General features: G+C 42.3%; 1 protein-coding gene across 4 annotated transcripts in view; it reads left to right on the top strand.

The window, feature by feature from the left end:
* Positions 1 to 13,288, top strand: part of scaper (S-phase cyclin A-associated protein in the ER) — a 57,407-nt gene that overhangs the window by 37,109 nt on the left and 7,010 nt on the right. For all 4 annotated transcript variants that reach the window (XM_027273151.1, XM_010729405.3, XM_010729404.3 and 1 more), the window contains 5 exons: positions 4,843 to 4,966; positions 6,630 to 6,859; positions 8,522 to 8,677; positions 10,615 to 10,849; positions 12,279 to 12,428. In XM_027273151.1, the coding sequence (XP_027128952.1) occupies positions 4,843 to 4,966; positions 6,630 to 6,859; positions 8,522 to 8,677; positions 10,615 to 10,849; positions 12,279 to 12,428 (895 nt within the window). The remainder of the gene's footprint in view (positions 1 to 4,842; positions 4,967 to 6,629; positions 6,860 to 8,521; positions 8,678 to 10,614; positions 10,850 to 12,278; positions 12,429 to 13,288) is intronic.

Here is a 13,288-nt window from a genome sequence, read left to right as displayed (position 1 = left end):
AAATAATTAATGAATTTTTAAATGTTCTGTCTGACTAATTGTTTCAGCTCTATTATTAGGGTCACTTTAATATAATTTGGTACCTGTACCTTTGTACACTGTGAGGTGCCCAATATACCCAATATATATCATCTGCACCAGGAGCATACATATAATCACTATATGTCTATATGTTATGTCTCAAACTGTTAAACTAATAAGAACCAAATAAATAAAGGAAACAACTCTTGTGTTTTAAATAGTTAGTGTTGTTCCGTTATGACAACTGCATATTGTTAGTTAAAGCCAAAGTGAGCGGCCTGTCCTTCTGTCCTTCTTTCCAATAGGGGTCACTGAAGAGAGGAGAGGACTAAAGACTTGGAAATGTCAGCACTAGGCCCAATTTGCCTCAAAACAACGTGTGCTTTTAAAAACAACAAGAACAAAAAAAATTGGCTTGTCTGTGATATTTTGGTAGCAAAAACAAATTGTATCCTGTCAAGATTTGGTTATTCAAAATGTTTTAATACAATTTCCACAGAATTAGCGTCATAGCCCTGCTTTTTTTTTTTTTTGCTTTTTAAATCAAACAGGTGATCTTGAGAAAAGGGTTTAAGAATCCTCGGACATTGCGTGTTAACCCAATTTGTATTTCCACCTCTGTCTCACATGACCTGGTGTATCCTGTGAAATCAGACCTGCTACCTGTGGTTTTATTTCAGGATGTTTTCCACCATTTGTGTGTGTGTCTGTGTGTGTGTGTGCGCACACGCACTCATGCTTCTGTGCATGATGGTGTGTGACGGCTCATCAGATTTCTCCCTCCTTCATACCTGGCCAGTGTGGCACGACAGACAGAGTAGATGTCTTGGAAGCACTCAGGGTATCGGAGAGATCAACAGCAGAATCAAATTAAATGTCATTTAGATTGCAGTGAATGAAGGGATTGTTTGACAGCACAAGGAAATGGATTTGCTCCTCACCTTTTATTTTGGCTTAGGATTCTTTTTCTTCCCCTGAACACAAATTTACCCTGTTTTAAGAGGCAGCGACTCAACCTGATCTGGAAGTTGGTCAGATTTCTGCAGCGTTGCTCCAGTCAGGCTTGACTGCGCACATAGGAAACACACTGAGAGGGCGAGAAATGTGAGACTCAGGTTGAGGAGCACAGATCTCAGGGTTGATAACTCAAGGCAGTGACAAAAAGCATAAAGAGCCTTTTACATACTCGTTGTCCTGTTGACGACTGATTTGAGAGTTGGCTATTCACTATAATAAATGGCGTTGGTTGAAAGATATACATCCCTGCTTGGGGAGCCTGGTTTATGGCTGATACTTCTGATTTATGCTGGAGAGTTAACCAGGCAAGTGTCTGGATGCTTTCAGTCATATTGTGAACAAATCCTGACCTTTACAGAATGGTTTCTTCTCCTTAGTTTTTTTTTTTTTTTCCACTAAAGATTATTTGCACTCCTAAACCTCACCAAGCCCTTCCACCCTTTTTGTGCATAGACCTGTTGGCCACCCAGGCAGAGCCCCACAGGGCTGCAGGGGGGCGAGACAGGATCAGGTGTGCTCCATCCCTCTAACTCTTGGCCTCATTTCTCTATGGATCTGAATAGCTTTACAGGTAAAATGGGTATTCCCTGTCTGCGTGAGGTTAAGCTGTTCAGTGTGGGTGTGCAGATTACATCGCTCATTATTTGCATCTCACTTTCTCTCTCAGTCGGCCGTTTTTATCAGATCTATCGTGTCGGGCCATCATTTTAAAATTTGTAGCAATTACTTCTAGTTTCAAAGCAGAATTGTTTTAATAGTGATAATACATTGGACGGGTGGTGGGGGGTAGTTACTGTGGTCATTTTGGGAACAATTGAAGTACAATATCTCATGTAATGGGAACCCAATAGTGGTGTTAGTGGAATGTCGCCTACTTAAATAGACTGGCACACATCAGTCCCCACAAAGTTTTTTTTTGTGCAACACGAGACAGGGTGGCGTGGCACTTTACCAAATTGTTTCTTAAAATCTTTCACTGGAGCTGTCATTGAGGAGTATTGAGATAGTGAGATTCCCACAGAGGGCGGGCTATCAGGTGTCATGCTCATCAAGCTCAATTAGGTGGGAGGAAACCAAAGACAGATCACTGTGATGGTTCATTGTACAAGCTGGTGTAAGGGCATAACTCAAACATGCCTTTGACAGCCTCCTCATTTGTTCAGAGATGACCAAAGACAAGCCTGATTAGCTGTGTTACAAAGCAATTGCATGCTCATTACATGAGCAGTTGAGTGAGCCGATTGTAAGGGCCAGAAGGCCCGATCTGTCTTGACAGAAGTGAAGTGATTTAATTACAGTATGTTAGTCAAGTTGGGGAGAGAAAAGACACTCAATTCTTGAATTAAAATCTTAAAAAGAAAAACAACCTTTTATCACTTATGTGTAATACTACTTTGTATTACTTCCGAGTGTTTGTTTTCATTTGTCAAACAATCTATTACAGTGTGGATATTGTTAAATAATGTGGAAACCACTGTTATATGCATATATGTTTTATATTTTGGGGAATTGCAATAGCAGGCCAAATACTGGACAAACCACATGAATAATGGCAACAGTATATCTAAAATGAAATATATCATTTTATGTGACAAGGAGAACAGTCTTAAAGCGTCGCACCATGTGCCAAACAAGGACGGGCTGCAACTGAAAAGTTGAACAAGGGTCAAAAGGTCTCCGACACTGATTGAGTGACCAGTTGCTTGACATTACAGATATCCAAACAAAACTGATAACAGAATCGAATGAACACACCTGCTACACACTTTTCATTTCATCTCATTTCTTTATCAAAGTTGAGGCATGTGGCAAAGCTGCCAAGATAGGAAAAAGGTCCCCAACTGGCCACACGCTTTAAGTCTTAACCATTAGACTACCGAGGCGCCATGACGAGCTGGCACTTTCAGCAATATACTGGTTTTGTTAAACAATCCCAAGAAAGGTTTCAAGAACACCAGCATGCGTCTGAAATCTTTGCATTGCCTCTCCAGTCCAATTTTAGATCTTAATGAATCTTCAAGTTCAGAGTTCAAAACAGATTACCGTCCTCTTCATTCCATCTCGAAGGAACGATTAAATATCCCATTATACACACTTTAGGACTTGCATGGCAGCACTCCAAGAAGGATGGAAGCTATTTTAAAAGAAATGGTGACACTACTGCTTCCCAGGTATACCTTGTAAAACTGCAACAAACACTTGGCAGGAAGAGAGCACCAAACTTCATTGGTTTCGTCATTGGTGTAACCTGAATGCTCCCATTAACCAACATGAACTTTATCTGGCTGTTCTTTGACAGTAATCAAGTCGGTCCTGCCTAGTCATTTTAGCTCGGATAGATCATATGATATCCCTACAATTGTGCACTTCTGTGCTCAACAGGGACATGATCTTAAATACTACGATGGTGACTTAAGGCTCCTAAAGTAACTCCTGTCCTTTGGAGGAATGCGCGAGGCAGGTACCACAGCTTGAGTTTCATAAGCCGTGTGAAACATGTAATTATTATACAACCGTTTTTGAGTAAAAGTATTCGAGTTGTCATTTTGGTATTTGCATAGAAGCTGATCTTTGTCCCGTGTTCACTTGAGAATCAAGACTCATGATGCAGCACGGCTGCACACAGCATAGTTTGGTTGGGATCTCATGTTACCTCACCTCTTGCTCCACACAGACTGCACTTAACCATTATGGCTTAACTTTTTCCAACGTCCTTAAGCTTTAATAAAATTACTGTCAATATAGCTGCCATATAGGACATTAACAATTTGCAAGAAGGCTCTGCCCTGTTATTGTTTTCAGGTGGACGGAAGTAAGCTTTGATGTCAGAGTTGGACACCATCCGATCACTCAAAATATAGTGCTTCTCACATTAACACCACATTCCATGTCTGACAGCTTTACTCTGAAATGTCAATAATGATATGGTGAAACGACTGATCTGCCCACTAGCAAATGCGGAGCAAAGGATAGAGGAAGTTATTGACAGACATGGGTCTGCCTCAGCCTAATCTATTTTCCTTTACTATGCCAGCGTGGTTTGACTGAAAACGCACAGCAGATGTGAAGGTTTCGGTAGATATCAAAATGTTTACCAGTTGAAATAAACATGGCCTACTTTAGGCACTGGAGAGGCAGATTCCATTCTTCCAGTGAGCAGATAGGACACGCCATTCCGCCAATGGCTAAAATATACAGTTGTCAGAAAATATTAACTGATGAAACAGGGGCGAGGGGGAGTAGCAGTCACAGCAGAACGATTGGTCAGTTATCTAAAGCATTAATCTTCTCTGGGGCTTGTTTCAGAGCAGACATAATACAGAGGCATGCTGACTGGCTCGGCACTGGCCGCTGCCTGGGGCTGTCTGGCGGCTGTAAGGAGCTGCTGAGAGGAATAGTTTTATCTCTTCAGCGGAAATGCTGCACCATCTCAGCTGAGATGGGACTGAGATTGCGCTCGGCCCCTCTGAAGGTGGCGGTAGAAAAGGGGAGTCTCTGCATAAGTAGCTGATATGAGTGTTTTATTCCACAAATCGGCTTCCTTACTCGCGCTGTCAGTGAGATATGCTTTTGACTTGTGAAGACAAACTGCACCCTTAAGGAACCACAAATACAGAAGAGTGTGTTTGGTTTCCTGATGACTGCAGATAGTCTTGTCAGTGCCTAGGGCTAGACATTTACATCCTAGTAGTCGTGTTTCTTTAATGAATTGCAAGGGGAGTAACAGCCTGCCTTGAGGGGTGTGTGTGTTTTGGGTTTTTTTTTAACTTGTGATTAATAATATTCATCATCTTTCTGTGTTAGGTCTCTCTGTGCTGCTGTACATACCTACTACCTGGCATGTTCCTGTTGCCACCTCAACTGTTCCTATGTGCTGTTTAGCAACAAGATAGCTCTCCTCATGGACCTGCTTCTGCATCAGCTAACAGTAAGTTTATGCATCCCAGCACATGACCAATATAATATCATTTGTCAATCACAAACAAAGTTTGCCACAAGAATCAATATTTGTGTTTTCAATATTCAATATTTTAGTTTGTTAATTTCCGTAAATGTAAAAGAGATGCTATATGTTTAGAAACATGTACAAACGAAGCACTTCTACGCCACGCGTATGTTTTAGCCTTTTTTATTAAACCTTCCTTGTTTTCTTTAAATTCATCTGTTGATATACACTGCTTTAACCGCTGAGAAAACCCTGCCGTTATGCTGGTGTCAGTTCCTGCCACAGTGTTAATGAAAGACAGGGCAAGACACAAGCCAGCGGGTAACAAGCCATTGCCCAACCTCTCCACAGATGCCTCCTGACTGAGGGAATGTGAGAGCGCAGTCAGTCAGTCAGGCAGGCAGGCAGGCAGGCAGCATTGCGGCGACATGTCAGCCCATATCCTTCAGCACTCTGTAAGAAGGACTGTAAACATCAGCCCACTCCAAACATCTAACGGTGGCGGCTCGCTGGGGCCGCCTGCACTCACAACAGAGACAGGACAAGGCGCAGGCACAGGGTTGTGGTACATGCATGAACTCTACTGGGGCTTCCTTCTCCAGTGCCGAGTTCCAATCCAAAGCAGTCATATTTCCTTAGGGCACACAGGGAGAGGTTAGCCTGTATGCTTCAGTTTATATAAAACATATCCCAGCAGCTGCTCTGTTGACTGACATATCCAGCAGCACTGCAGGAGACAAACTATCTGTTCTCCATGTGTTCAATGTAAGATTAAAAATTGGGCTCAAAGTGATTCATGCTCCCGCACACCCTGCTTTAATAAGTTAGTGATTTAATTTACCATTCTGACAATAAAGTTTTCAAATTTCTTTGTATTTATTTTTGTGTCTCACTGTTTGACTGAGTGTGTATTCGTGTGCGTGTCTGTGTTCTGGTATGCGTGTGTGTGAGCAATAGAGAAAAGCAGAGGGGTGGGGGGTGCGCTGCCATATGAGCATGTACCCTTTTAATTAGATTTGTGGAGAATGTCGGTGGATTTACCTATGCTGTCAGCATTCACCCCAACCATTAGACCAAATGAGAAGGTTTTACCTTTGCGAGGTTCTCCACTAAACAGAGGCACTATATTTCAGATGGGGGACCCGTGCTCGTGTGTTTCACGAAGTTTGTCTGTGAATGCAAATGAGGGGAAAAAAATGCTGACTACACTGTCTTTCTTTCTACAGCCATTTTATTTGGACTTGTCAGCTTGTAGCTAATTCATAGCCCTTCTTTACTTGTTTACACCAGACTTTTGTCATTTGTGTGGCTTAAAAAATGCCTTACTTGCATACTCTTTTTATTGTGGCAATTACAAATCCGATTTCAATGTGCTAATTCGTGGTCTAAAGTTGTTGAATAGTAAATTAAACTATAATGTATCAACAATGTGGGAAAAGCCTCTTGCTAAATACAACATGCCATTTAACGTTACCTGCATTATTTAAATAACCATTTGTGCCCAATTGTGTCTAATGGTATTTGATGGTGCTGATTTCTAATGCAGCTTGTCAGCATCAGATTTATCAAACAATATGTATTATTTGCTCAAAGTACCTGTAGGCTACCATCTGTAAACATTATTTTCTTTCCTCTGTTCTTGCAGCTATATGTCCCAGATGAGGATAAATCCATTTTTGGGCGCAGTGTAAACAAACAGGTCTTTGAGGGTTTGACAACAGGCCTGCTGCAGACCATTGCTACCATCCTGGGATCTCTGTGGCCCCATATCTCCGACGCCGGACAAGTCGAAAAGACCTGGATTTCCTCCCCAGATGCCAAGGTCAAGAGCTCTGCCACAGAGTGCTTCAACACTCGCACACAAGACCTAATCAGGTATTTTCCTTCCGATGCTCTGCACTCCTCTCACACTGCTTCTTCGCCTCCTTCATGGCACCTCTTTTTCACATCTCATGACCTTTTTACCTCCTTTAGTACGTCCCTCCTCCGCTCCTCTTCACTGGGTTGAGAGTTGGTCAACCTCTGATTTCCTCAACAGCGTGCCTTATGTAAAGAATAAGCTGACAGACTATCAGATCTCTTGGAAGTAGTCCAACTGGTGTCTTGTTAGAATGGGAGTAGTGTGAGAATGAAGGGTGTATTCTGGCATCCTTCCAGCTTGTACTTTTTCCACACATTCAGCACCGCATTTGAAGTTAAATCAGTTTCTAGAGGAGGGGGGGGGCCACAAAGTAGCATAAACAAAGATCACTTCTAAAGCATTGAAAGGTCTCCTTGAATCGAGCTAGCTATGTGGGACCGGGCTGTAGGAGTCAGGGCTATGTTAAAGAAATGTGCGCTGTGAGGAAAGGCAGGCCCGGCCCGATGAAGCCTTGTGGAAGAGTGCAGTCGTTCCACTATCCCTCCCACAAGCCATGATTCATCTGAACGGAGCAGCTGCACAGGCCCACCACTCTCATCCACTGACCCAGTCGTAACCCTGGAGACAGGGGAGGGCCTGAGAAAAATGGTGTCGTCAGACTGGTAATCCTTAGTACGAGCACAAGATTTACCTCAACTGCCTTGTATAATGTATATTCTAGTGAGGAAGGACAAAAGATCAAAACAGTTTTAACTTTTCGCAACACTCTCCCATTATGCAAACCTATATATCACAGAGAGGAGATCGCCATTTCCTTTCCTCTCATTACCCGTTTCTCAGTTTAGCTTTTAGTGCTTTTAGTCCCCGTCATTGTCATAAACGTTTTCAAGTCATGCTCACATGAGGAGACACATCGAGTGGCAAGTTTCGACCACCAAGCAGGTTGTCAAACAGAGAGCAGGCACTGAACAAAACAGTCGACGTGAGGAAAGATCCTTTCGACCCAAGTAAAGCTGTGGAAGAGGATCAAGTCAAAACAATAGGACTCGGTTCAAGTGTCAGATGACCTGCAGTGGAGGTTGAAAATGGTCATAATCACCTGTTTTGAGAGGACTTCAATGAGTGACAGTTGTGACAAAAAAAGGTATTTGAAAGAAGTGATGAGACGAGGAACCGTGCTTTCACAGCGACCGCATCAGTTACTGGAAAGCCATGATTGGCAGATGTAGTGCTCCATTGATTTCCGTAAGCCATTGGTGCCTGAGCTGAGCCAGAAGGTCCAAGCATACCAGAGCTGTAAGAAGACAGCCTCAGGTCAGCAGACTGTCAAGGGCCCAGAGCTGGGCTGGCACAACAGCCCTCTAATGACACTATTAGCAGTGATTTGTGGCTGAAAGAGTACAGGGAACATGATCATGAGACCTGTCATTGGCAAAGACAAATTGGAGATATCACAGTAATAGCAGGGGGCGGAGGGCTTAGGTGAGGTATCCACTTTCAGTAGTGCAGTGGAAGTATGCACAGTAAAGGCCTTTGTTTGCCTGTGTGAGATGAGGGTTTTTTTTTTGTTTTTTTTTTTTCACAAAAAAAGTCTCCCATAGCCAATGTGTTTCAACATTTAGGGAAAATGTTATTAACCACTGCATGTTTTTGTTCTCTTCTTGTGTTTCTTCCAGCTACGTAGTGAACATGGGTTTGATTGACAAGCTCTACGGATGCTTCTTGTCGGTCCAAAGTCCTGTAGACGAGCACCCCAAGATGTCTGCTTTCCTCCAGCAGGCCTCAGCTCTGCTACACAGCATGTGCAAGCTGTGCTTTGTCGTAACCGGACGGTGAGCGTGTCTCTTACCTCTGTTACACATCTCTGTGATGTCTTGATCTCCCTCTGACAAACCACACACACACACCTTTCTCTGCATGTCTAATGACATGAGGCTGAGTCACTGTCAGTTCTTAAATGTCACAAGGATCCATAAAGATGGAGCTCATGGCTACTCAAACAAGGACTGAGACTCCTCTGCAATCAGCCAGCAGGTCGTTTCCTCCAACCACCTAGCTGGCTAAGCTGTCGTTACTGCAGATAGAGATAGGCATCTACTTGACCCAGCGCTCTGTCACTCACCATAAACCTTAGCCTGCAGCGTGGGGGGAGCCCACCCACGTGTGTTACACTGACCTCCACTTAAGAGAGGTTCAGTGGCGCCGCTGACAGAGGCTAAGCATACAGTCACACCAAGGGACATCGGTGTGACAAGTCCTCATTTAAGAAAAAACGCTGCCCCATTGTAGCAGGCACAAAAATGCTACGATGTCAGGAATTACAATCAAATTTGAACTGGAATAAGCTTGATCAAGGTATCAATAGAGCCATTATTCAATGAGAACTCCACCTCTCTGCAGTACATTACCCCAAGATCTTGGCATTACATTTTAAGTCTCCCACTGTGTCTTCCTTGCAAAGCTGCAAGATGCTACAGTACCAATGACCAGCTGCTGCACACCAGCACGGTACTATGTTTGCCACTGAATATCTGTGGGGGAAAAAAAAACATAGTGTCGGACTTTTGCAGGTTTAATGCGACCGGTGTTATGATCAATACAGCAGCCAACAAGCTCGGTTCTGCCAAGTATCTGTGTGTGTCATATACAAGAATGCTCACTGGGCTTGTAGAATATTTTGGCCATGCCAGTTGCTGTGTCAGGGGATTATGATGGCATTAGGAGGCTGTGTTCTTGCCTAGCAGCATATTTCACGCAGAGCCTGTTGGCTAACATCAAGTATCAGCATGCACCGCAGGTTCCATCCAGAGGTCACACACCCTCCATTCTACATGGCTGCAAATCATAGCGAGTGCTGCTGCGGTAGTCTTAAATTGTCTGTCTGCACCAGCCGGGGGTTAGTCTTCTGCATTGTGGCTGAAAAGACTTCCTAACGTGACTGCATTATTATTTGCAGTTTTTTCTGAATGTGTGGTCCAGTAGATGGGCACTGATAGGCACACATTCACATGAAAACAGGAAAATGTTTAAATTACCTGCACTAATGCAACGGAAAAAAAGGCTCAAAGTGAAAAATTGTACCTACGTACCTCCTCTTTCCAAACAGTATTGTCCTTGGCTTTGCTTTTCAAATGTGATGTTCAATGAAAGCATGATGTTACCAATGCCTTCAACAAACAGGGTGGCATCTTGTTGGAGCCAAACAAACATCTTCACCTTGAATCATGCCAGGTGGGCCTTGATTAAATGTGCCTAAGCACTCAGCACCTTGTCAGGCGGCTCAGTACAATCCACCTACTTAAAGTCACTGCCATGAGCTTCACGTCATGGCATTACTGTGTTTACTGTAGCTGAAGTGGGAGCGGAAGAGCAGATCGTGAATCTCAAAAAAAAAAGTTCAACTCTTGAGCTGGCAGTGAGTTTTACTAGTTATGTCAAAAAAATGAATGGAAGCTCCTTGTATGCAAAGAATAAAAGAAAAAACAGTTATTCTGTAAATGAACAGAAACACATGAAGATGAACTAAAGAGCAGCCGTGATCCAACATGTCAATATGTAACACATTTGAAACTTGGTGCTCTTCCACTCACTGCACTCAGTTAAGTCAGGCAATACAGCAGCACTATCTTAAGGGGAAGTCATCACTAAGCCCTTGTCTGGTGAGTAAATGTTGAAGTCGCCGAGGTCTAGACTAGACTGTTGTGTCAGTCTTGGGATGTCGCAGTGAATTTGACTTTTTTTCTTTTTTCTTCCCTCTCTTCCTCTCCAGCGCTCCGAGTATATTTGACAATAAACGCCAAGACCCGACTGGATTGACGGCCCTGCTGCAATCCACAGACCTGGTGGGAGTGGTGCACACCCTGTATTGTATCCTGCTGCACAGTTTCGTGCCAGAGTCTGCTTCCCAGAGTCAGGAACCCTACGGCCCCGGGGTCATCCAGGTGGCTTTGCAAGGCATCCGCTTCCTCAACAGTTTTGCCCTGCTTGACCTATCCGCCTTCCAGGTACAATATTTTCTGTTTTCACTTATCACAAATATAAAATCCCTGAAACATCTAGCAGATTTTGCTGCTGGTGACAGAAGTTTTTTGTTTGTTTGTTTGTTTTCTGTATTGCATATTTATTAGAATGACATTCACAGTACATGGTTTGTAGGCAGAATAGCTTTAACTGATCCTCTCTGGATTTAATAAATCTGTGTACACGATCAGACTGATGCTAGTTCCTTTTTGTTAAGAACCATTAGTAGAGGAGTTACTCTCCTCTGGACAAAGCTGACCTGTGGACATAAACACAGGTGCCCTTTGACCCCAGGTCAGTTGTTGGGGTTGACTGCAGCTCGGAGGGTCAACAGTTAGGATGGAGCGCGAGTGATTAGCACTGTATGCAGGGCCGTACATTACCCAGCCCGAGGAGGAGAGGGCGACAGCTTCACTGTGCCAAGTCACCACATAGACGGAAAGGCACGAGAGCAAGCGAGAACGCTGTTAATTATTTTAATGTCTTGTGGTAATTACTTTGAAGCAGCTTCCTCTCACTGACCCGCCACATACAGGCAACTCGAAACAGCTGGAAATGAAAGCATTTCACTGCCGGAGTTTTATGAACATTTTAAATAATGTTTCGTTTTCTAGCCGGGAGTTGTAATCACCTTGTGTTTCACATTACCTCACAGCACCGGCTAATATATGTTGTAGTGGATGATCAGTATTCAGGCCGTTAACTCACTCTGCTGCAGCATCAGCTCCCAATAATATGTTGCGAGAGGAATTTTCAAAAGGGTTCAGTGCAGTATAAATAACTGTGTTTTTCAGTGGTTGCATTTTTGGCAGAATACGCAGCATCAAATGTGTGATCCTTGAAAATAAATGCATAAAAAGGAACGCAATTTCACATTCAAACCAGAAATCCCCTTTTTCCTCTTCATGCAGCGGTTTTCCTGTTTGCCTTTTTTTTTTTTTTTTAAATCTGTATTTATTTATTGTTATACAACATTTGCTTTTGTTCTGTTTGACAGCTGCTTACATGGTTCACTGAGTTTAATCTGTTCCCTGCATGCATAAGTTATGAAGCCTGAAAAACTGCCTTTTTAGCTTCTCAGGTATTGCGTCTTAAGATGTCAAAATGCTAACACACCAAGACTTCAAGTGGAATAGTGATGATCTTACGGTGCTCGGTCACACTGACATGTTTACTAAATACTGTCTGCGAGCTGCTCCTAGCATCTCATTTCGAAGTTGGGATTGGGTTGTTTTATGGTGGGACCCCGCTTGAGTTGCTTATACTCTTACACAGTGTATGTTCCCCCTGAAACACATAATCTTTTATTACTTTGTATTGTTATTATATTAGCCCTTCGTTATCACAATAACAGGCAATTTATGCTTAATTCACTGTGAAACATACTAACATGTTTTGTCTGCGTCCTGTCAGTCTGTTCTAGGAGCTGAGGGCCTCTCTCTAGCTTTCCGACACATTGTCAGCTCCCTGCTCTGGTACTGTACCCAGCATTCCTCTGAAGAGCTGCTGCACGAAGTCATCATCTGCGTGGGGTACTTTACTGTTAATCACCCTGACAACCAGGTAAACCAGCTTGAACTTGCACTGACATATAAATTAAGTCATTCACTTACAATTGTTTTTGTCATTTTTAATATCTAATATATAATATTTTGTTTATTGTTTCATAAGTATTTACAATATAATAATTTATGATCAATTCCAAATCAATATTTGTGAACTTTTGTCAGGCTAAAAACAAAAATACAAAAAATCACAAATTACGTCAGCGAAAAATGTTTTTTTTTTTTTCATTTGATAAATTACTTTAACGCATTGGCTAACATTTCATGTAAGAAATGTTTGGAAACTGTGGTAACTGTCTATTTTAATTACTCATAACTCAAGCTGATGACAAATTGTTTATCCAATCAACAGTCCAAAATCCAAAGATATTCAATTTACCATCATATATGGAAAAGATGAGCAAGAATTTGTGGAGCTGGAATCAGAGAATATTTGGGCCTTTTCCTGGAAATATGAGTAATTATATAATATAGTATAATTGTATTATAGTAAATACATGTAATTCTTTATAAATATTGTTGCCTATGTACTTTGTGCCTACCAAGTCATCTATTAATCTACTTAACACATTTAACTGCTAATATTTTAATGGATACATTTTCTGTCCATCTACTAATTGTTTAATCGTTTCAGCACAAATTACATTGAAAGCTTTCAGTTGTGTCTGTTAAAAGATCCTGCTAATATCATCTTACTATTGTTCTGTTCATGTATTATTTGTTAGAAAAAGGGTGTAGTTTTGTAATTGTAACAAGCACCTGTTTAAAGATTCATGCCTTGGCACCTTTCTGCTTTTGGTCTGTGTGTCGTCTATTGTCCCACAGAGTGACCCATTGTTCCCTCCTGGTAAAGCAGAA

This window comes from Larimichthys crocea, chromosome XXI, assembly GCF_000972845.2.
Source record: "Larimichthys crocea isolate SSNF chromosome XXI, L_crocea_2.0, whole genome shotgun sequence".
In the NCBI taxonomy this organism is placed as follows: Eukaryota; Metazoa; Chordata; class Actinopteri; family Sciaenidae; genus Larimichthys; species Larimichthys crocea.
This window is presented reverse-complemented; position numbering and strand designations above follow the sequence as displayed.